General features: G+C 43.0%; 1 protein-coding gene and 1 long non-coding RNA gene across 2 annotated transcripts in view; one reads left to right on the top strand and one right to left on the bottom strand.

The window, feature by feature from the left end:
- Positions 1-11,010, bottom strand: part of TSPAN7 (tetraspanin 7) — a 100,493-nt gene extending 89,483 nt beyond the window's left edge. Inside the window, exon 1 of the mRNA XM_054071668.1 lies at positions 10,854-11,010. Within this exon, the coding sequence (XP_053927643.1) occupies positions 10,854-10,934 (81 nt within the window). The 5' untranslated portion in view covers positions 10,935-11,010. The remainder of the gene's footprint in view (positions 1-10,853) is intronic.
- Positions 6,702-22,385, top strand: LOC128852695 (uncharacterized). The gene is made up of 3 exons (XR_008450691.1): positions 6,702-9,655; positions 16,065-16,126; positions 16,364-22,385. It is a non-coding gene; the product is annotated as an uncharacterized LOC128852695 (long non-coding RNA).
- The last annotated feature ends 1,442 nt before the right edge of the window (positions 22,386-23,827 follow it).

Raw genomic sequence — 23,827 nt, 5'->3', positions numbered from 1 at the left:
GTTGCTGGTTTCAGTTGAAAATAACACCATCGCTAGATGAAGCACTCAGTTTATTGCTATACTGGTTGGTCCAGCACATCTCCTGCAGCTTGTAACTTCAGAAGCCGATGAGCACAGTGGGACAGCCCGCTGCATGCCTGCCCACTCCAGTGCAGACCCTAGTGGTGCTCTCAGCCCAGCTGGGTGGCTACTTGCTAACCTCTGGCTGCAGCAGGGATCACCTTGGAAGGGGCAAAGACCAGTGGTTCTGTCTTGCCTGCCTCTCTGGTGAGCACGTCAGTAAACACGGCTGAAGGCAGTCGAGCTCAGTGCCATGTAGTGGGTGATGCAGGGCACTGAGCTGCCCTTTCCATGTTAGGAGAATGCTCAGCAAAAGCATCACTTTGAAGTAGGGAGACCAAATCAGAAAGATTTAAAATCCAGTATTTTTCCATAAGGAAGAGACCACGGGCAAGAAAGAAATTGACCATCCTGCCAGCAAGAGTTCTGCACAAACACCCTGAAAGCTACACAAAGATCATAGAATCACAGAATTATAGAATAGTTAGGGTTGGATGGGACCTTAAAGCTCATCCAGTTCCAATCCCCCTGTCATGGGCAGGGACATCTCCCACCAGATCAGGCTGCCCAAGGCCTCATCCAACCTGGCCTTGAACACCTCAGGGATAGAGCATCCACAGCTTCCCTGGGCAACCTATTTCAGTGCCTCATCACTCTCATAGTGAAGAAATTCTTCGTAATGTCCAGTCTAAATCTGCCCCTCTACAGTTTATACCCATCCTGTCACTACAAGTCTTTGTAAACAGTCTCTCCCCAGCTTTCTTGTAGCCCCTTCACGTGCTGGAAGGTCGCTACAACATCTTCTCAGAGCCTTCTCTTCTCCAGGCTAAACAACCACAGCTCTCTCGTAGGGGAGGTTCTCCAGCCCTCCGATCACCTTCATAGCCCTTCTCTGGACCCGTTCCAACAGTTCCATGTCGTTCTTATGTTGAGGATTCCAGAACTGGACACAATACTCCAGATGAGGTCTCACAAGAGAGGAACAGAGGGGCAGAATCCCCTCCCTCGACCTGCTGGCCACGCTTCTTTTGATGCAGACCAGGATCCGGTTGGCCTTCTGGGCTGTGAGGGCACATTTCTGGCTCACAACGACCTTCTCGCCAAGATCTTGCAGATAGTCAGTAAATACAGCAAACCTTGCCACCTCCTAGAAAGAACCTATGTGGCCCCAGTCTTACCTGTCATGACAAAAATATACCCCTAATGCCATACCCACAAACTAATTTTTTTTTTCTTTTAGAAAGGTGTGACCTTCCATTAGTAAATTCTGATCACTTCCTCTTCAGCATCCCCTGTTTTACAAGAACAGGCAGCAAGGAACGCACTTGGGTTGGGCTTGTATGCTCCAGGAAATAGTACTGAAATACTCCTGAGAGCCAGCTCCAAAAAGTCCTGAGGTCCTGGTTCTTTCTTCAGGAGTTTATAAACTGGACTTGCATGAAAACAACCTCCAAAGTCTGCAAGTAATGCACAGATGATCTGTAAGTTGCTCTGGGACACGAAAGATCAATTTAAGCCTTTAGGTTATTTGACTTGCATAATTTAATTCTGCATTTTTTCCTGAAGTATACTGGAAGGAGAAACTTGGTCTCATATAATATACAAGCTGATCTCAATATTAGCTAGCAACTGCAAACTCAGTCTGCTTCAACTGATTCAAGGATACAGCTGTAAAAAAACCCAGCTCTAACACAGCATCAATGACCTGTAAACCAAGAGGAAATTAAAACAAATCTCTAACCATGCAATAATATTAGGTGCTGGTTCTTATAAGACATTATTTTACAGGTAAATTGAATCATACTCTGTGTGCAATCGGTGCATGCCACACAGCATTAAGTCCTACATCCAGCACAGAGCTGCTGTACCAGTAAAAATGATCCCAGCGATGAGATGCAGTCGTCATGGAGAGTGTCAAGGTACTGAAGGTAACCTATCTGTATTTCTGTTTCTTCCTCGTTTTCAAAGGGAAACTGAAGTAACATGCACTTAATTAATTTATCATTCCAAGCCTAATTAGAGCCAGTTAGATACTAAGCATTATTGAGGCAAACTGCATAGAGGAGGATTGACCTTCTATCTTTTCTTCTGTTAAGGCATACCTGGAAAGTTTCCGCGCTTTTATCTTAACATCTTATTTCAAGAGTAAAAGCAACAACTCTCCTGACAGACTTCCGGTGTTTTGATTGGCTTTTGATGCAGTGGTAGCAATAGCAAGTTTTAACGAAAATGCTTTGGCCATAAGACTATTAGGGAACACAACAGAAACAATGGGATCTTCCCCCCTCTCCATCACCACAGGATATTTGCAGCAATCCTCCATCTCAAATAGCTTTCGCAATTGATCTGCATGTGTTTCCATAAACTATATACAATGTCTTCCACATTTTCTTTGGTGAGGTCAGAGTAGAGCATCTGGGCAGCCCCAGGCAAGCTGCACACTGTCATGCACCTTTGTGTTATCTTCTAACATGACCAAAAATCTCAATCCAGACGTACATCCTTGCAGACTGCATGTGCCCATGACATGTTCCCCGTCTCTGCTATAGACTTCCAATTCTGGTTGGGCCCCGAGCCCCAGATACAACTTGGAAGCCAATACACTTTATGGATCTTCAGGAGGCCAAGCCTTGGTTCTGCCTAACAGGACTTATATAACACATGCCATGACACAACTCACGACACCATAAACTGGCCTAAGTTTCAAATCCAGCTAGAAAAAATAATGTTGGTGTTACCTAGCATATCCAGGATATTCTTGTTTCTTAAAAACTTCCTTTTTCTTAGGATTTCCCAGATCACCAAGAGGTGAGAGGACTATCTTCATTAAAAAGTTCAGGTTTTGATATAGCTCCCACTTACTTTTAGAAACATATGAAATGAGCACTTTTTCATATTCTGTTGCCAGAAATGCTGAAAGGAATTTTCTAAACACTTCAACGTTGTTGCCAGATGGAGGCCAACCCATCGGAAATCCCATCTAAATTATAAATATTTTAAAACTTACCAAAGGATTAAGTCACCATGGTCTATCTCAAAACTTCAGTTGCAGGGGACGTACTTAGGTCCTTGCATGGCAATTCAGGGAGATGGGGAAAGCAAGAAACAGAGAGGGAAGAAGGGCTGCTTGCTTCTTTTAAGGATTTTAGCACTGTCCCAAGAACCATACAAAGGAAAAAAAGAACATCTGGAAAACATCTTGCAAAACACTATACGGAAATTACAGGAAAATTAGTATTAACAACATCTCTTTAATTCTTTTATTATGGCTCCTAAAAAGTCCTGTGGCCTACTCCCAGAGCTCAGAGAACCAGCTCAGCTATGAAAAAATGATAACCCAGTAAGACACAAGCATGCCAGGCTTCAGAGTCCCTTTAGTACAACAGAAATTTAAATGCCTCCCTCTCATAACCCAGAACCGTTATAAAGGCACTCTCTGCAGAACACCTAAGCCATCTGCCTACCATGGTGAAAGAGAGCTAAGATGGAAAGAGTTCTGCTCTATAGATGTGAAGGATCTATTCTCTGAGAGATGATTAAATGCTAAGTAATAGCGATGAGCCTAAAGAAATAGCATCATGCAAATAAAAAAGCCCTTACAGTAACTGCTATCTGCTCCCTGTAGTCACCCCTTAAGTCTTGTATTTTCTTCTAAAGATTCAAACACCTAGGTCTGCAAGACACTGAGGTCAACAGGATTTTCAGTTGCAGATTTGGGGGAGGAAGAACAGACTCAGTACTACAGTAAAGCTAGCATCTCTGTAACAAATATTATTGAACTTAAAAAGCACGAGAAAGATTGAAGGACATGTTTCTGCATGCTCACATACACAAAGAGTCTTTCCAGATATTCATCTATTAACTCACACAAATTTGTAGGACAGTTACAACAACCAAAGAAACAATGATAAAAATCCAGAGATGGAGACAACTAACAGTACCAGATAACCTAATTTACTTCCCTGAACGCACAGGGAACTCATTAATAGTCACATAATCAGACAGATTCTTGGATTCATTTTAAATTCCCTTGGTTCACCTACAATAATTGCCTCCGTTTTCTTGACAAGCAAGGCTTATATGAACCAGCATCCAAGAAAAAGACTCTACAGTCTTCCTGATGTAAAAGTGCTGACAAGGCCTCCCCAGCACCCTTCTCTAGAATCCGTATTTACACTGTTTAGGCCACATGACAGGTTGCTTAGAGCAGGAGTGAACACTAAACAACCGAAGTGTTTACTACACATACAGCAGGACTCCACTACAGCCCTCTCTCACAACCTGTCAAAGAGCAAGGACTTCTGCCACTGCTTGTTTATGAAAGTATCCTACATCTTCCTAAATATAGATAAAACACTTCGAGTCACCCGCTATCCCTCCTCACCAGCCCAAACCGGTTCATGTGAAAAAGCTACCATTCCCAAACTAGAGAACTGTCCAGATGCAAACTCTAAGGTCAAAATGTAGCAGGTACCTCATCAAGATGTAAGCATAGTTACACAAACAGCAGAAAAAGAAAGAGCATTTTACCAAAAGCAAAGTCTTTTAATGAGTCATTGAGTCACCTTTAAATGAGGTGTACAATGCTAATTTGTACCATACACAAACAATTTTCAAAACATGAATGGGCATCAGCAGTGCTAAAGTGACACCAACTTGCCAACTCCTCAGCTTCAAAATATGCATGCCGACTACACTTGTAAAACCAATTCCCTGCCAAGGAGGAGAACAGCATGACATCCTCGTGATGCCTTAAGGCACAAGCAATGCCACATGGAAGCTTTGCTCCTGTGCCATCCCACCCAGGGGTGACCCTGGGGACAGGTGGGGACTGCTCCTGCACCTCCTTCCAGCAGACCTGCAAGAACAGCGCAAGTGGATGGCTTTATCTCCTCTGCTTACTTACAGTTACTAGAGCTGTCACGCTGGCATGGCTCTCCTCCATTAGGACTGTCTTAAAGTGGGTTTTATATTGCAGCTGTGATAAAAACAAAAGATCCCACTAAAAAAAAAGCAAAACTAAGACAAGTTGGGTAAGTACCCCATCCGGGAACTTAGAAAGCTGACTCCAGAGCTGTGCTTTTAAATGCCATCTAGCCTTTTTTTCTTTTTTTTCTCTTCCTAAATCCAGTATTTAGCCAACAAAATTCACCTTGGGCTACACTCACAAGAAAACACTATTATCTTTAATCTTTCATGTATGTCATTCTGAGAACAGAACAGTAAACAACTGACTTAAGGAGATGATTGCATGAGGTTTGTGCCTAAGCAATGGAGTGCTTCGAATCCATCACGACAGGGATATTGTGCATTTTTGAGAGTGTAATTTTGCAGGATTTCAGCTAATTTAGGTACAAACAATAACATTCCTTTGCAAAAATACAGCAACGATGACTTTGCAGTTCATGGAATCACCAAAAAGTGAGAGCAATCTAATCCATGTGGGAAAGCTAAATAATTTCTCAAAATATTTCCTTTAAACCTGTCTTCTAATAGATATTAACAAAATTTAGGAGCAAAAATATAAACATGGTAAGTAAAAGACATTAAAATGACCAGACACATGCAGAAACCAATGCAGAAGCACTGTAAAAAGTTCTGGGGCAAAACCCAGTAATTTCAGCAACCCATTTGGACATCCATAGTGAAGATGACTAACGTCACTAGTAACTCAAAGGGACAAGCAAATTTAATCCCATATTATAATGCACAGCTCAAATGGCTGCATTTGAAGATAGGTCAGCAGTTCAGCCATAAATTTGTGCTACAGAGCAGGTCATGGCACTTGCTCTTTGTCTCACGCATTTCCCAGAAAATGGGAAAATGGCTTTGTGAGGTTCTGAAATGGTGGGTGAATGCCACCTCTGTCATATTGCTGTAGCGTGAGGACTAGGAGCTGCCTGCCCCAGTGCTGCAGCCACTCCCACCACCCTGCCACCAACCTCCTTTTCAGGGATGCCTGAGAGAAGAGGGAGATGCCCATGGTTTTGCAGCCAAGAAAGACTTATTTGTCTCACCACACTCCAGACCACGGCAATCCTGTCACCTCCTAAGGGGTTGGACAAGGATGCTCAGGTCCGTTTTCCAAGTGACAAAAACTTGAAAATCTACACTTCTACTACTGGAAATCCATATCTTAGTTCTGATTTTATCACACAGCAAAAGACAAACCAAAACCCTAACTTAGTATCCAAAACATCAATCCTGGTCAGAAGATGCTCTTCAGCTCAATGACCCACCTTGGAAAAATATGCGAATGGAAACTCCACTTATACTCTTTAATTACATTAATTTACAGCAACGAACACCCATACCAGGAGGACAGCACACACAAATCACTGATTTGAGTGCCGAGCGTCTCACAGGGTCTAAAATCAGAAGCTAATCACTTTGCTATGGTGCCTGTCTGGGGAAACAACCAGCTTTGCAGGGAAGATGAAATCCACTATATGCAGCCCTATGACTTTAAGGACCAGTGCATGCACTCTTAAAGCTCCCTCCCAAAACACATTGAGACAGGCTGTTAATTTGATAACAAAGTATATTTCAAAGCATACAATGAAATATTAAGTATACATACATTTTAAGACATAAGATGACTTAAGAAGTAGCTAAATACAAGGTACTGACAGGTGCTTAAAGGTTTCACTCCCCCACAAAAAGAATACACTTTGAATCCTAACCCAAAATTCACCTTCCCTTTAAAACAAGACAGATTATATCTTGGATTTCTATTCAAGCAATTTATGATACACAAAAAGGAAAAAAAAAACAGCTAACAGTCAAGCAGTGTTTTTATTGCCTTTTTTTTTAATCTACTAGTTCCAAACCAGATGCACTCAGTACAGAATTCTGATTAGGAAAAAAAAAATGGCTGTTGAATTTTTATTATTATCTCCCTTAAGGACGAAAAGCGGTAACCCTAGGCATTTAAAGTGTACTATGAATAACAATACATATGAGAGTGTAAAAAGCTTGTTATCTCTGTTTCTGGAATTTTTTTACCCTGTTGAAACATTTATGGAAAGAAGTTGGGAAATACAGTGCAGGGGGGGAGGGAGAAGAAGCTATCAAAATAACAAATACCATCAAATAAAACCTATTTTGAAAGGAAAAACCTACGCAGTACGAAATTTGTGTGAACCATGTCTCTTCGTTACCAGCCTGCAGCTCTCATGTAGTCAGTGGAGTCTCATTTAAGCTTATATTAAAAGCCTTCATCTACATACATCTCACACATCGATACAAATGCAGTTTGTATTTAACCCTGACAAATAACCACTCATGATAGCAACGTTCTGCATACATAGATTTTCTTCTTTTATAAACAACATAAACACAAGTAAGTCCTTCTGGATGTTTCAAAACAGCTCACTGGATTCAAAGGTACGTCTTCTCTCCCATCCCCTCACATTATGACCCATAACCACCTGGCACATATTTGAAAGGTTTCCACCACATATCTCCCTGTTACAGGATGACTTTCCTCCCCGTGTTATAGTGCAACTTCATCCCTACAGGGAGAAAAACCCCGTACAAACTGCAGCTAAGCAATGCAGTCCTTTCTCCTTCAGAAACTGGCTTACAACCTCTCCAAAAAAATGTAGGGAAGCTGTCAGAATAAAATTCTACAAACCAGCCATTTGTGGCACTGGCATGGTTTCCTTCTGGTATTTAGGTAAGTCCAAAAAATAATTTTTTGAAGTACTTCTATTGAATCCTTCCCATATTTTCAGCTTTGAGAATTCACAGGGACCAAATCCGAGTTACACCGACTCGAGAGCCAGCAGCTTGTAAGAGTACAAAGAAAATAATGGAGGGAGGGTGAGACAACTGTGCGCATCCCTCAGTTTTCAAACTTGCCTGTAAAAAGAAAATGAGGATATGGCCAAAACACAGCATGTTTCTGCTCTACTCGTGGCAATAGGTGCAGCCTCCTCCAATCTATACTAAATGGGTTGATTCAAAGCCCAGAAAGGGGCCAAAAAAGTGAATTAGTTTTTGTTCTTCTATGCTAAAAGGAAGAACAGCTGATGAAGACTTAGGGTCTTCTGTCAACTACTCTGGACATTTACCAGGCCTTTTGCTGTCTTCTCCCATTGAGATCTGTCTAAGTTTCCCTAGGTTGGTGCCTTGGGAGACCAGATGCAACAGTAAGCATGATGAAAAAAGAAATTTGTTCTCTTCTGCTCCCTGTTGCAGGATTCTTTCTCCAAGCGTTTATTTTCTTCACCCTCTTCCAGGTTCAAGGAAGAGGACAGACAACCAATCAATGGCTGTCAGGTTTTAAGTCACTGAAAGAGCCACTTTAGTGGGATGTGCCCTTGGTTAAGACTGGAACGCATGGGAGCCTGACAGACAGTTTAGAGGAAAAGAATCATTAGAGCATCCCACCAGCACAGATGCATTGCTGTATCCTAAGCCAGAGCTCAGCTGTGTTATTTACCCTATGAGATCGCAGCTGTCAACCTGGCCTGGCATCACGACAGCCTACAGCGCAAATGCCCTTAGCCAGCTGCTTGGATTGATGTACAATTCCCTCTTTTTTAATGAGATTAGCGTTCACAAAATGTGCTAGCTCGACAGGCATGACAATTTAAGTCCTCTGTTTGTTCGGGCTACAGCAGATACAGCGGTCACTTTTAAAATAAAACACAATTTGAAAAGATAACATGAATTCACCAGAGCTCCTGCAGTTGCTCGTTAATCACAGGAAGAAGAGTTTCTTATAGATCAATTAGGAATGGAAAAGGACTGGAAAGGATGCATCTTGAAACCGTGGTAAGCGTGTAAACTTAGCAACCTACCTCCTTGCGACTAGTGTGAAGGATCTATTTGCCAACAAGAAAAAAAACCACCAAACAACAGAAGATTCCAGTTTCCTGTCCATTTCAGTCATCAGACATATCTGCCGCAATTAACACCAAAATCGTTAAAAAAAAAGAAGAGGGGAGGTTATGTTAAATGCCGGACGGATGGGAGGGTTCAATAACACAGAGGTACTGCTATAACTATGGATTAGTAAAATGATTTTTGCTTATGCTTTTTTCTAAAAAAAAAAAAAGCCAGTGAAGTTAAAGTTGAAACAGTTAAAGTCATATGTTCACTATAAAGACGTAAAACATTATTGCCATGAATAATCAGTTCTTTGTTTAGAATGCATTTTTAAGCAGAATGATGAAAATTTGGGCTCTTCTTACAGCACAAAGCAATTAAAACGATAAGACACAATCAGCTTCCCTTGCAAGGAAAATGACAAATTCTCTTCAGTGTATTGTATCAATGATGTGCAGATTGCAGTCTCTAACAGGACACAGCGGGGCCATTATCATCTGTTGTCACCATGTACCATTAAAAGGTCCTTAATCTGCAGATTGCCACCACAATACGCTGCTCCTGCCAGGGATCTGCTGAGTAACAGGCCAGGACGTTGCGAAAACCTCCAGCCTCCAGGGTCGCCTGAAAAACCCGGCTCCCCGTCAGTCAATCACTGCAACTCAATTAATGTATCTGGGTCATAAAAATGGTTTACGGGAGCCTGAGCCGGGTTACGAAACGCAGCGCCGAGGATCTACCGGGAGGCGGGAGAACCCAGGTAGGAGCCGAACAGAAGGGGGCTCGGGGAGGGGGCAGGAAGGTGGGACAGGGATGCGGCAGGGATGGGGGGGACAGGCGGCAGCTCCCCCTCCACGGTCCCGCAGGGCACAGAATGGGCGGGGGGGCATCGACCCCTGCGACTTTCCCCTGCGGGGGCTCGGGGGGGGGGGGGGGGGGGTTTACTGTCTGCAAAAAGAGGCAAGAACCTCTATTATGTAGATATATGTGTGCATAGATGGACGTGTGCGTGGATATAGGTGTGCGCAGATATGTGCGTGCATAGATATCTGTGTGCATGGATATATGTGTGCATAGATAGGTGCGTGCATAGATATACATGTGCACAGATATACGAGAGCAGAGATATGTGTCTGCATAGATATATGCATGCATAGATATATGTGTGCATGTATATGCGCGTGCATAGATACACGTGTGCACAGATATGCGTGTGCATAGGTATATTTGTGCACAGATATGTGTGCGCATGGATATATTTGTGCACAGATACGTGTGTGCACAGATATATGTATGCGTGGATATATGTGTGCATAGATATATGTGTGCATGGATATATGTGTGCATAGATACGTGTGTGCATAGATACGTGTGTGCACAGATATACATGTGCATAGATATAAATGTGCACAGATATGTGCGTGCATAGCATTATGCACGCATAAATATATGTATGCGTGGATATACGTGTGCATAGATACGTGTGCATGGATATGTGTGTGCACGGATTTGTGTGTGCGTGCATATATGTGTGCACAGATAAATGCGTGCATGGATATAAGTGTGCATAGATATATTTGTGCACAGATATGTGTGTGCATAGATATACATGTGCACGGACACGTGTGAGCATGGATCTGTTTGTGCACAGATATGCGTGTGCGTGGATTTACGTGTGCACAGATACACGCACGCATAGCTACATGTGTGCGTGGATACGTGTACACAAATGTACGCGTGCACAGCTGTGTGCGTGCACAGCTACGTGTGCGCACGGGTAGATCCCTGCGTGCATGCCCATCCCTATCCCGGCACCGGCAGAGCCGCGTCCCCGCCCGGCGCCCCGGTGCCCCCCGGCTGGCGGAGCCCCCGCACCCCGCGGGGCAGGTGGGCTCCGGGGGGCCCCGCGCCCTGCCCGCCGCCCCCTCGGCGTCCGCGCCGCACCGCGCCGCACTCACCCAGAACACGAAGGAGTAGATGATGAGGAGGGTTTTCAGACACGTTATCACGGGTTTGGTCTCCATTCTCCTCGATGCCATAATACTGAGATCCCGGCTGCGGGCTGGGCGCGGGAGGGAGGAGGAGGAGGAGGGAGGGACGAGGGAGGGAGGGGAGGCGGGCGGAGGGCGGTGAGCTCAGCATCAGCCGGGCATCCCGGCTCACCGCGCCGCCTGCCGCCCGAGGGACCCGCCGGTAGCCGGGCACCGTGCTGTGCCCCCGGGGTGGAACCGGAGGGGATATCTTGGGAGGGGGGTGGAAAGAGCTGGGGGTTTTGAAAAACGAAGTGAAAGACATTTCCCCTCCACCCCCAGCCCCGCCTCCGTTGCTTGTAGAGATGCTCACAGGCGCTATTTGGCCTTCTGAGGAGCTGGAAAGGGAATTGCCCATACGGAGGGAAATGCCTTTCAGCGTCAGGATGAAAATTTCGTATTCAAGCTGCAAGGATCCGTGCAGGTACCACGGGTTTAAGGGTGCTCTGCTTGCAGCTTTATCGCATGGGTGAGCCAGGCTGCATCTTGAGAGCAAGAGCTCTGCACTGAATCCATTTGGGCTCCTCCAGCTCTGCGTCTCTGACACAACCTCTCCTTGGCAGCTCTGCTGCACACGATTGCGTTGAGACGGTAGGATTTATGAATGCTACCTTACAAGAGCAGGTTATGGAGCGGGGATACTGCTGGAGCCTAATCCCCAGCCTTGGCTTCGCCTCAGCCTTGAACCTAAACTCTGTGCTAAAACTAGTCTGGACATTGAACCCCAGCCTAAACGGATCAGGAACTTTGTACTACTGTATGTGTTTGAGACCCTTAGCTTCAACTGGGACAGACCTGGCTTGTCTCTACCAGGCCACGGTGAGCCTTGAGTGGCAGAACACCCTGGAGAGGGAACAGAGCTCCAGAGAGACAACCTGCTTCTCATTATTGTCACTGCAGCTACCAGCCCACCACAAAATCCAGCAAGGGATGGACAGCAGGTAAATAACCATATTAGCCTCGGAATGGAAAGGGAGTTGATCCTGCAGAATCTTAGCAGAGCAGCAGTGTGGGTCTCAGTGGCCTCCCCTCGGTGAAGATAAAAGAGGTCTGTGGTGTGGCTGCCTTCAAGAAGAGCATGGCTAGAATGAGTGTGGTTGTGCAGCTCAGTAGCCTGAAATGCTGCACCACGACCACAGGCAGGGTTGGAGAGAATGCTCTTAGGCTTTCCTTTCTGTAGTTCACGTTTTGGAGGAGGGTATGTGTGCATAGGAGTTAATACTGGAGCATAGCATGTCCCTTCTACATGGTGCACCTGCACAGTCTTCAAAGCAGTGCTCTGAACTATACCTTTTGCTGCATTAAAATCAAAACCAAATCAGTTCTAAGCAGCATTATCACCTCAAGATACAAAACCAATGTAGTTTGTGTAGCTGTGACATATCAAAGTGATACACCAGACTTTGTCATTCAAGGGACAATGTTTAAAAATAGAGAGAGAAAAAATAGTTCCCAAGGAAGTGGTTTTGCAGTATACAGAAGTTTTCCCATAAAGACTGACACAAAATGTTGTTGGCTTTGACTTATGACTTTAAGAGTTGATTGTCTAAATGGATAGCCTACTGTTTCCTCCAAATTTGAAGGCATTTAAAGGATGCTTGAGGGGGAGTATTCTGCAGGAAATAGTGGTTTTTAAGCATTCACCACTTTTGTTGAAAATTCAGATGACAGGTGCATAAATCTTTATTGACTTGGCCATTAAAATGTAAATAAGTGCAGTAACGGCAAAAATTATATTGATACTAACAGCAGTTATAAATATTCAGTATACAAAAACTACAGTAAATTTTTTGTCAGAAAGTAGCTAAGCAGGAGCAGGAGAGACTTATCTTCCTGCCTCTTACACATTGGCTGAAGGAAAGATAAATGCTTCTGTCATAGGCCAGGGGATGTAACCATTTACTTCAGTAGCTGTGGTTGTACCTCCCCTCCACTTCAGGTGTTTTCAAGAAAGTGTGAAACAAAATACAGTATCAACCAGAATTTAAATTTGCTGAATTTGACAAAGGCGATGACTCATGGTTTTTTTTTACCAATAACATGTGATTTTTGGTTGTTCCATTTTGTAGTGCCTAGCTTGAGATAGCTGAGGTGTCTCAGCTTAACTTTAGGCATCCAGAGAAGCATTCACCTCTGAAACGTTGGCTTGCCTTGCATGGCAGGGTATGATGCAGACTGTATGACTTGGTTTCTAAAGAGGATGCTGTTATCTCCAGCTTCCTGGACTTATGTCTTCTATTTCACACTTCCAAAGTTACAGCGGTGGGGCTTAGGTGATGGTCAAGCTCCTTTTGCAAGAGAAGTCAGCCTCTGAGTCTTCTCACAAAGATGATGTCCTGAGAACCAGATAGTCTGTGTTATCTCCCCTTGAACCTACAGTCTCCTGCGGAGACTGTCTTTGGGAGGAATGCTGAGCTGCTTTTTGACTTACAGTCAAGCAGCATATACTTCATGGGATGTAGATGCAAATTTTGGATTAAAAATGTAAATGCCTGAACAGAGCTGGACATAAATCTGCCTGGTTACAGAAAATACTATTAAAATACGACAAGAGCACCAAGCCTTCAAACATTTTAGGCTTAAAAGGAATTACTGAACAATTGCTAGCCTTCATGTATGCATTGGAAATATGTTTACCTTTTAAAATAATTTTATCATATTTTTGCGGATTTGAGAGTGTAGATTTTCAAGTATATTTTTGAACAAAATCAAAGCAAGTCTTTCTAAAGCAAAGTACATTTTCAGTCCTATAATCTGTGTGCACAAGGTTGGGGACATAATTGCTCTTCAGATCTCCCCGCAGAGAGAACATCCTTGTAGTTATTTAAAACAGGACATTTTTGCCTAGCTGTGTCATTTTAAAAATATTTATTTAAAACACTAGCACTTTGCAGGGATTCTTCTGACAGTTGGTGTCCATGAGGTCCTTTTTTCCTTCATAATGCCCAGGGAATATCCTCTTTCTTAATAAGTCTGTCTACAACACACACGTTGAAAGGAGCTCCTTAATACCACAACAGGAGAGCATCACATTGTAGAAAGTGAAAACAAGGGCTTCCATCCTTACCTGAGGCTGGCATTCGTTATTTGATGGTTAAACAGAAACTTTCTGAGGAAAGTGATGGAAAGATGTGAACAGCAATTGTGTCAAACATGGTAAGGCTTTGCATCCTTCTGCAGCTATAGCAGTTACAATGAAATGTGGTGCTTTCTTCTCTTCATGCCCACTGTGGCCTTCCCCAGATGCCCATGGTGCTGTTGAAGGCAAAGCCTGCAGCCTTCGCTGTCTCTTATGGAGCATTCTGGCTTATCAACCATACTCAATTCAGCCTCCCTGGAGAGCACGAGTTTGAGATTTTTTTTTTCTCCTTTTCTTATACCCTCTCTCTCCATGTTATCTGCCAGTGACTGTCCTCCTCTAGCGGTACCTACAGCCTGCGTCAGTCCGTTGCAGAGTAAAGACAGTCTTTTTGGCAAAAGGCAGAAAGCAGAGGGGAAAATAAAAACCTGATAATTTTGCTGCACTCCTATGTATCAGGTGAGTTCAGGCAGCTCCATACAGATGATCCTACCAATGCCTCTGTATGGTAAATTTGCTCTAAGAAAGCAGAGCTCTTGCATGGCAGCCAATTCTTTCTGTGGCTGGTAGCTGCATGCTTTTGGCAGGTGCATGAATGGGACCAAGCTCTCAGGCCCAAGCTGCAAAATGTATTTTCTAAGGAAGCCTCAGGCTTTATTTGTCCCCAGAGAATCCATTGGGGAATATACAGCCAATCTCTGAGAACAATGTATCAGAAGAATCCCTGTAAGGAGGCACATGCAGTGTTGAAGATGTCAGCTAAGGTATGCCCATTTATAACAACCAATGAAGAACATCCAGTCTACTGCAAGCACAGACATAAGGGAACAAATACAGGCATCAGCTTTAGTAGTTTATCAACAAGTATGAGTTAGTACAAAACATGTATTGAGCACCAATTCAGGAAAAAGGGCTTGTGGGATGGATCTGCAGTATTGAGAACAGAGTGGCACCTCAACGTGATGAGCAAGCAGTGTGTATTTACAGAGGAAGAAGTAGTAATCTTAAGAAGCTTTCTTAGACCTTTTCAGAAAGTCTTGGTATGCTTTATAGGAATGTACATCATGCTTTATGAAAGATGCTCAGTAAATTAAGGCTTTTGTCTTATTTTAGGACAAGAAGAGATGTCAAGAGAGTAAGAATAAAAATAAGTAGTTTTAGGAGGTAAAAGCAATTGAACTTTGTATCTTTAACACAATCTAACCAGTTACAAGATCAAAAATAGTACAGAGATTAACAAAACTGAGATAGAGCTCACACTCTCATCTGCCTGGAAGTCAGATGGCCACTAGATATATCCATTTGCCATGTTTGGTTTTTAGTGTTGTTTTATAATAATGATTAGATGATAAAGTGAGGGCTCTGCTGTGATGTGATCTTCCTTTGGCTTTGGATTGATGCTTGCAATGGGGACACTGAAATTCTTGATTTTTTGCAGCTTTGTCCCAAAATCCAACCAATTGTTTGGAGGCAAGAGGAAGTGTGCGGTAGAAAGATGTCTTTTATTTTGTTTCCCTTCAGAGCAGGTGTATCACATCTGGCTTTTATCAGTAATGCTGATGCAAATATGCTTTTCATAACTTTTCCAATATCTCAGCAAATACCTTGATTTAAAAGGGAAATTTGTATCTGTTGTGTATGGAGGCATTTCTGATGGCTTGTGGTGACTTTCTTGATTACTCTAAGGCTATGCAAAGTGTCCTTTCTTATGGGAGGGGAGCAGAAATACATCTGTGACTAAGTATAACTACTGTAACAGAATAAATTAAGATTGACAGCATTTACAGAGAAAGGGTAGAGGACCTGAAAAAGGTAAGAGGTCAGAAAGCAGAAAACCACACAAAGAACATATCTATATTATTTCAGGAGAAACATTATTACATCTCCAGATGATACGAGTTTTGACACGCAGCAAGAAAAATGAAGCCATACAATTTTATAATCTTCATCTTTAGCAATAAAGTGGCAATTAACTCTGCACGTTTGCCGAGTCACTCAGATTGGTTTGTCACACTCTGTGCTTCTTTTTTTTTTTTAATTGTTTTCTTTTTTTTTTGTAGTTCTCAACACCAGCGCCAGTTTCTGTCTTGGAGTCCTTGAAACATCTAGACATTTTCTTAAGGTCAGTAGGTAATTTGCAATTACCTTGGGAGGAATTAGATCATTTCTTCATCTGGAAAGATCAATGCGAGGGGTTAAGAAGCATCTGTGAGCTCCCCCCCTCGTCCATGATTTTCATTATTTAGCTTTTGTAAGAAGCATGGTGGAGCTGCACCTTAAAATTTGAACACCACATTTGATACTTTTTCCATTTTCCTCCTTTTCCTTTCCTGACTATTTTGTGATTTGTTTTCCCCAGATTTCTTCTAAGGCTGTCCTGAAGCATGTGCACACAGAACTGGGGATCCTGGCCTATTCTCTAGAACTGGCAGAAATTACCTTTTGTCATCGTAGGTTTGTAAGTTTTCACACAAGAAGTAGGGGCAAGCAAGGAACTTACGGCTTTTCTGTCATGCAGGTGCAGTTATCCACTTAGGTGACAGATGCAGGCTCCTGATTGACATGTAACTGCTTATTGTGCAGTATTTTCAGGGACTCCTTAACGTCCTCAGCTTATGGGTAGAAGGACTGGGAAAGCTCAGGAGAGAAACAGCTGATGGACTATGGATGACACAAATGCTACTGAGGGAGATCAGGATGAGGAACTTCCTCTACAATGGAAAGTAATATTACATTAGTGTTATAACAGTATAGGATGAGGTGAAGCAGCATAGGAAGAGAGTCATGTCAGGGACCTGCCAGTCATTAACTTCAGGGTACAAGTTGGCAGGACATGATTCCCAGTGAGAAGGTGAAAGAAGATACCCTGGGAGACCCAGAGGAATCCCTACTTTATACAGTACAAAGGAGGACAAGAGACCGTGTGAAGAAAGTCACAGAGGCCACAATCAACCCAAGAGCTCTTCAATAAATAGCCACGCTCAAGGTGTCGAAATGAGACCATGCACAGTGAAAGGAACTTTGACGTACACTGCATGAATTTTCAGCCAATGTGTTTTCTCTTTATCTGGTGCCTACTTTTCCTTCTCCTCCTCTAAACAATGACTCCGCTTCATGTCTTCAGAATTTTTAAAGATTTTTAAAGTAGCTGTTTATTTTACAATAGTATACTAGTGATAAAAAGAGAAAAAAATACAATTTAATAGTCAGCATGTTTTGGCAAATATAATCAAGCTGTATGAAGTAATAACATTTAAAAAGTAATTCATTATAGATAAACTGTAGTGACAGTAAATCTTAAAACAACCAAAGAAACAAGACTGATACTTAAAGTGTACCTTGTGTCCACCTCAGTGCCAGTATAGGCAGAGCTCTTGATTTTCAAGGACAGTTTGTTGCATGGCTCATACAGGTATCTGTTACATGAGCATGCAGAAAATCTAGCTCTATCTTAGAGGATCAGCTGTTGTTTTTGAAGCAGATTCCTTTCCTGTGATGCTATGGAATGGAGCGAATGTGAGCTGCTCACTCAGACACTGTTTGCTTCTTGGATGAGCTCAGAGGTGGACAAGAGCAGCTCTTTTTTCCTTGTGGAGGATTTTTTTCTTTGTGCCCCTGTCCTTTCCTTCTAGAAGAGCAATCTGAGCACTGTGTCCTGGAGACACCCTTTGCTATCCTTCCCAGGTTCCTTCAGGGAGTAGCCTCATTTCCTCCACAACCATATGACAATTTTCTAAGCCATTGTGTGAGGAGCTCTGTTTCTCCAAATGGAGGAGCAGGAAACAGGTGGGAACTCAATCCATGTCAGTCTTACTAGCCATAACAAGCACTGCCTGTCAGGCCCGTAGCACACCCTTCTACCCTTCTTAGGGTCTTGACCTCTTGGGCTCAATGCCAGCTTAGATTATGGGTGGGAGACATCAGGTCTTGAATCAAAGAGGTGTTTGAGAAAAAGCTGTGCGAAAAAAAAAAAACCTTGGTGGAAAAGGCTGACCTTCTCTCAGGAAGTGTTTCTTAGCTGGTCAGTCTACCCATGCTCTCTGTCTGAGCTGCATTGTCACCACATTGCAGTCGCGTCCATGTCCATTCCTGTGCTCCAAGCTGGCCACCCACTGTAGATGCACTCAGGTCAGGGACTGCAAGAAGCATACACAGCTTGTTCGCATGGTCTCCCTGGCGCTGGAAAAAAAGCACCATATGTTCAAGCAACAGGAGCAAAAGGACAAGCTCAAGGCAAAGGGAGTTGAGAGCAGAACGGCAGGGAAGTGCACAGGAAAGGTGCCAGGACATCATGCTTCATGCTCCCCCATTCCTCTTTATGGGGCACTGGTGGATAATGCACAGCTACCTCCTGCCCCTGCAGCTCAAAGCTTCTCCCACTTCACTTCCTGATATCCTGCTCCCAAGGTAGCTATTGCGTATAGGCACCTTCGCATCTCTCTTACCATTTCTGGGCATCATCTCCTCCATCTGTCTTTGCCTTACAGTCTTTCATAGCCCTTTGCTGCCTTAGTTGCCTGCTCAGCCCACTGCGCAGGTGACACTAATAGTAGTATTAGCAACAAACACTATGGCGAGGAGATCAGGTCCTCTATATGTGCTGTTGCCCCAGCACAGAGCTCGGCAGGCACCAGTACCTCTGTTGCTGACGCATAAGGCACAAAGGTTGCCTGCATCGCTGGCCATTCACACTGGGTCTGCTGGAACCAGACTTGGACTGTATATGCTCTAGATTTTTGATTAGCACTCGATCAACTAGGACTCTCCTTTTTTTAACATGTATAGTCCAGACTGATAATGTTTGGTAACAGCTCATTGCCTTTGAAATGTATGGTTCTTTTACATGTTTGTCCTGAATTGGATACATTTGTTATTGTTTCTGTTCCTTTTTTTTTTTACTGGCAACCAACAGAAATATACATGTGTTTGGAACTGAGATAAAAGGTTTATTGACTCATTTGATAGAACTTTTATTGATGTAAAAGTCACTTGTATTCAATGCTCAGTCTCACATGGTGAAGCACAAAAAAAGGAGCCTATGTAAACATCAGCACTACAATATACCGTGGAAATGATCCCTGAAGACCTCCCTACACTTTCCAGATCATCCTGGGGCTTCTGACATGGTGCTCAGGAGTTACAGAGCAGCACAAGAACATCCCATGTCTTCTTGCCATCATGCCGTCTTCATGGATGAGGGAAACAGTGTGCCATTGGTCCCTGGGAGTCTGCAGGCATCTCAGTGACACTCACGTGAATGTCCCCCATGGGGAAGAGCTCAGCAAGTCTCATATTCATCACTTTGGTGCCTTGAGAACCTACAGGCTTTAGAAAATGAACTCTCGCTGTGGGGGTTTTTTTTCCATTTCAGGGAAGCAATGTGCTTGTTTTCCCCCCAGCTTGCATTTTACAAGTCCTCTTCAAGACCAAGTCCAGCCTGCAGACATGTGCAGGATCTTTTATCCCACAGGCCACCTTTGGGAAGGTCATCACATGAGGGCTGCACAATGTATATGTGTGAAGAAACCACATGGGCCACACAAGTCATACAAATCTAAACTAAATAACATACTGGGTTTACTAATTTCTGGTCATCCCAGAAGCACAGCAAAGGCCTTTATAATACTTATGAATTACTGACAGGATATTATTGTGATGCAGGAGCTGGACAAAAATGAAAACCATGGGAAAGAATGTCACCATTTCCATGCAAGAATGAGAGAAACAGGTGTACCTTTCAGGGACATATTTTGATGCAGGTTTCATTTTTTAGCACCTGGATAACACTGTTGACATCCAAAGCATTGCTGTAATCAGTGTTCCACATTTACTTTCTCCTGAAGATTTTTCTAACAAATTGGGTCAACTTCTAAGTAAAGAAAGAGAACATTTTAATCTGTCAGCACTGCAAACCTAGCCCAGGATTTTGTGTTTAGAAATGTTGTGGACTCCGAATTTAGCAAGTACTGTTATTGGTGAATAAGGTGTGATGGTATACAATCTAAAACCCTATCATTTCTGCTTTGCTTGGCTTACCATTATTTTAGCAAATGTTTTACTTTGTTAGGGTAATTGGAGCAAATAAGAGCTCCATAAAGATGCTTTTGCCAACCTTGAAAATAAAAAATACACCAACATACTACCAGGTTTTTAAGCAGTAGCATTTGTCACCTTTATAAAGATACTCTCTGTTATAGACATGAATGCAGATCATAAAACTACTCTGACCAGATCTGCAGAGGAATCAAACAGATGGCAGATCCCAGTGCAGTTTGGATGAAGATTTCATAGCTAGATGAGCAAGAGAATACTAAAGTGTTTTCAAGGTCAGCAATGAGGTGAAAATTGTGGCCAGATTTCTTCTGTTAGAAGCATGTGCAGCCTTTCTCACACATTTAAAGGAAATGCACCAAACCCAGAAATTGCTTCACTACCGGGAGCAAATGCCCTCAGTGCAAAATGATCCCGGCCAAATGCCGGGTCCTGCTCTTGGGGCATAAGAACCCTATGCAGTGCTACAGACTAGGGGAAGTCTGGCTAGAAAGCTGCCTGGAGGAGAAGGACCTGGGGGTGTTGGTTGACAGTGGCTGAACATGAGCCAGCAGTGTGCCCAGGTGGCCAAGAAGGCCAATGGCATCTTGGCTTGTATCAGAAACAGCGTGACCAGCAGGTCCAGGGAGGTTATTCTCCCTCTCTACTCGGCACTGGAGAGACCACACCTTGAGTACTGTGTTCAGTTCTGGGCCCTTCACCACAAGAAGGATGTTGAGGCTCTGAATCGTGTCCAGAGAAGAGCAATGAAGCTGGTGAAGGGGCTGGAGAACAAGTCTTATGAGGAGCGGCTGAGAGAGCTGGGGTTGTTTAGCCTGGAGAAGAGAAGGCTGAGGGGAGACCTTCTTGCTCTCTACGACTACCTGAAAGGAGGTTGTGGAGAGGAGGGAGCTGGCCTCTTCTCCCAAGTGATAGGGGACAGGACAAGGGAGAAAGGGAGAATGGCCTCAAGCTGTGTGGGGGGAGGTTCACGCTGGAGATCAGGAAAAAATTTTTTCTATGATTCTATGATATTGCAACAGTGGGAGAATTCACTTGCTAACTTACATTTTCAAAATGCATATTCTACACTACTGTTTTTTCAAATAGTTGTTCATGACTATTTATGTGTTTGTGCATTTTCTTTAAGTCAGTCAGATTTGCAGGTGGTCATACAACAGTTTGTAAATAATATTGGTGGTGAATTTTGGCAACAAAAATGATTTGCAAATAATGGTTACTGTTATTCAATTAGTTCTGGGCCCAATATGCATCTAGAGCTGTTGGTAGCTGATTTTTCCTCTATGCTTCTGTCTTTTATGCCCCCACAAATCTCTGAATCAGTAGTTATGGCTTTAAATGGAAAATTTCCTCATTGATTTGTTGTGTTCTTTTTAAAAAAAAAATCCCTATCAATCTGACTTGTGATATCCATCAGGCTCAACTACACAGATCTGCAGGTTGTATTTCTCTCTTGTTTATGTCATTAGTCTGGTTTTAGTTAATTTTCACTCCAGATGTCTCTTGTGCCTGGTTTGGTTTTTTGGTTTTTTTTCTGTTTAACAGGATATAAATAACTTTGATAGGCCAGAGTAGTTTACTCTGTTTTTCTTGTTTAATTTCTGAATACATTTACCAGAACCTGATCCCTCATCATCACGAAATATCTTTAACTGCCTTACGACATGGATTTCACTACAGTTATTCACTTGCGTAAACTATGCACAACCGACTGAATATTCAGGCTTGTATTCTGAGTGTTCATCTCTTCTCTCATTAAAGGCTGAAGACCTGCTCTGGCAAGGGTTGAGTTCTGGACCTATGAGAAACACAAAGACTCTGGTTCAGCGTGGCTGAAAGAGTGGATGTGTGTGACTCCTACTTGCTAGATTAGGCTGTTATCTTCGTAAAGCGATGCTAAGCTGAATCATTTTTAGTATCTCCCTTCCATGACAGGCAAAGGTTTTGGCTTTTACGCATTATCAGTGAAAGAGGTGTTGTACAACAGCATTAGTAGACCTGCAGTGGGGCAGCTGCCAAACGAATCAGTTCTGTGCTGCATCATCTTCTGCTGAATCACTTCTAGAGCCAAGGTTTCTCTTTGAGGGGGTGGAGGTCAAGCTAGCTTCTCCATTTCTTTTCCTGCAGGAGTTTCTGAAAAAGGGTGGTTTTGATGCAGTGGTGTCAATCATACCTCAGTGGGCTGGAACAGATGCCCACAACACGTCTTCAGTTATGGGTGGGCTAGATTCCTTAGCATATGGATATTTAGCTGCTGGATTATATAAAACACTGCAGCAATCAAATACTTCCTGCTGCTCTTCCAAAGAACTACTCCAAGGACATTCACATATTGCACACAAGGATCCCGGGGAAGCTTGTACTTTTCTCTAGATGTTTTAAGAACTTAAAGAGGTGAAATTCTAAAAAAAAAAAAAAAAGCCTAAAAAAGTACTAAAATTGAGAGGCACAGACAGTTCCTGGCCTGTTCTGTTCTGCCATTTCCCCATTAGTAGCCCAGGGCTAACTGACATTCAACTCTAGGCAGTCAAAAAGAATAGAAATGCTTCTAAAATCTTCCAAAGTTTACAAAAATATGCAGAATCATTCCTACTTATTCTCTAATCAAAAAGGTGCTGATTCAGGGGCCTGCTCTCTGTAGTTGCCATCGCCAGACAGTTCTTGTTGGCACAAGTCAACTTACAGCAGCAACGTTTGCTTCATCTAGGGATCAGCTGCAGGTCTTTCTTGGGCACCTTCTTCCTGCTGACCAGCTCAGCTGAACGGAGGTGGAGAAGAGCAGTCTCAGCACAGCTGATGTACTTATTGACTGTTATCACTGAGGCTGTGTGTTAATTGTTATTCAGACTTGCACTGTCAAATGCACTATTTTTGGTTTTATGCTACTCAGCCGAGGTCATGAGCTCCTGCTGATCAAGGATCATGAAGGAGATCGTGCAGCAAGTTGGTGAGATTTGTATGCTGAAAGTCACTCGTGCTTTGAGAGCCTGCCAAAAATAATGTTTCAGAGGGCATGTATAACACTGCCAAATCAAGCTGATGAATGGCTGTATCATTGAATTTGGATGCAGAATGAGGGTCAAGTTCAGAACAGCCTAGCAGTAGGCTATTCCCACAATCTAAGCAGAATGAGACCGGGGCATTTTGTAATCAATATTTATTAAAAAGAAGTTGTTTAGCTCTGTTGTATTCTGTATTCTAAAATGTAGTAAAGGAAGAGCGGAGAGAAGGTAGGTGACAAGGCAAGTTTAAGGCCATACAGTGCCAGGCTTATCTGAGCATTTGGGATTTTTCTCTAGTTAGGCACAGTAAACCAAGGAACGGAAATGCTGATGATCTCTTCCGGAATCTGTACACATCTAGGCATTGGTTCTGCAGCACTAATGTTCACTCTCTTCTTCCAGGAATATAGTTGTTCATATTTAATATTAATTTTAAAAATGGAAATTAGAGGTCTGTGGATAAAATACTGCATGCTATTTTTCCCAAAGTTGAGAGGGGTTTAAATTTAGCTAATGAGGCTTAGTTCTGAAAGCATACAGCCTTGCGTTTCACCTTTTTATTGAAGAGTTTTTTCTCCCTGTGTAACAGGCAGGTGATATAGCAAGAAGTGTATCACTTTCTCCTATCAGGAGAAAGATGATGAAGAAAAACATAGATCAAGTACAGAACGTGTCAGGTCTTGCCAGAATATCCTCCCCTCTTAGATTTTGCTTTTCAATTCCATTTACATTCTTCTCTTTAATCAGTGGGTGCTTTTCCAATGCTTTTG

Source organism: Cuculus canorus, chromosome 1 (assembly GCF_017976375.1).
Source record: "Cuculus canorus isolate bCucCan1 chromosome 1, bCucCan1.pri, whole genome shotgun sequence".
Lineage (NCBI taxonomy): Eukaryota > Metazoa > Chordata > Aves > Cuculiformes > Cuculidae > Cuculus > Cuculus canorus.
This window is presented reverse-complemented; position numbering and strand designations above follow the sequence as displayed.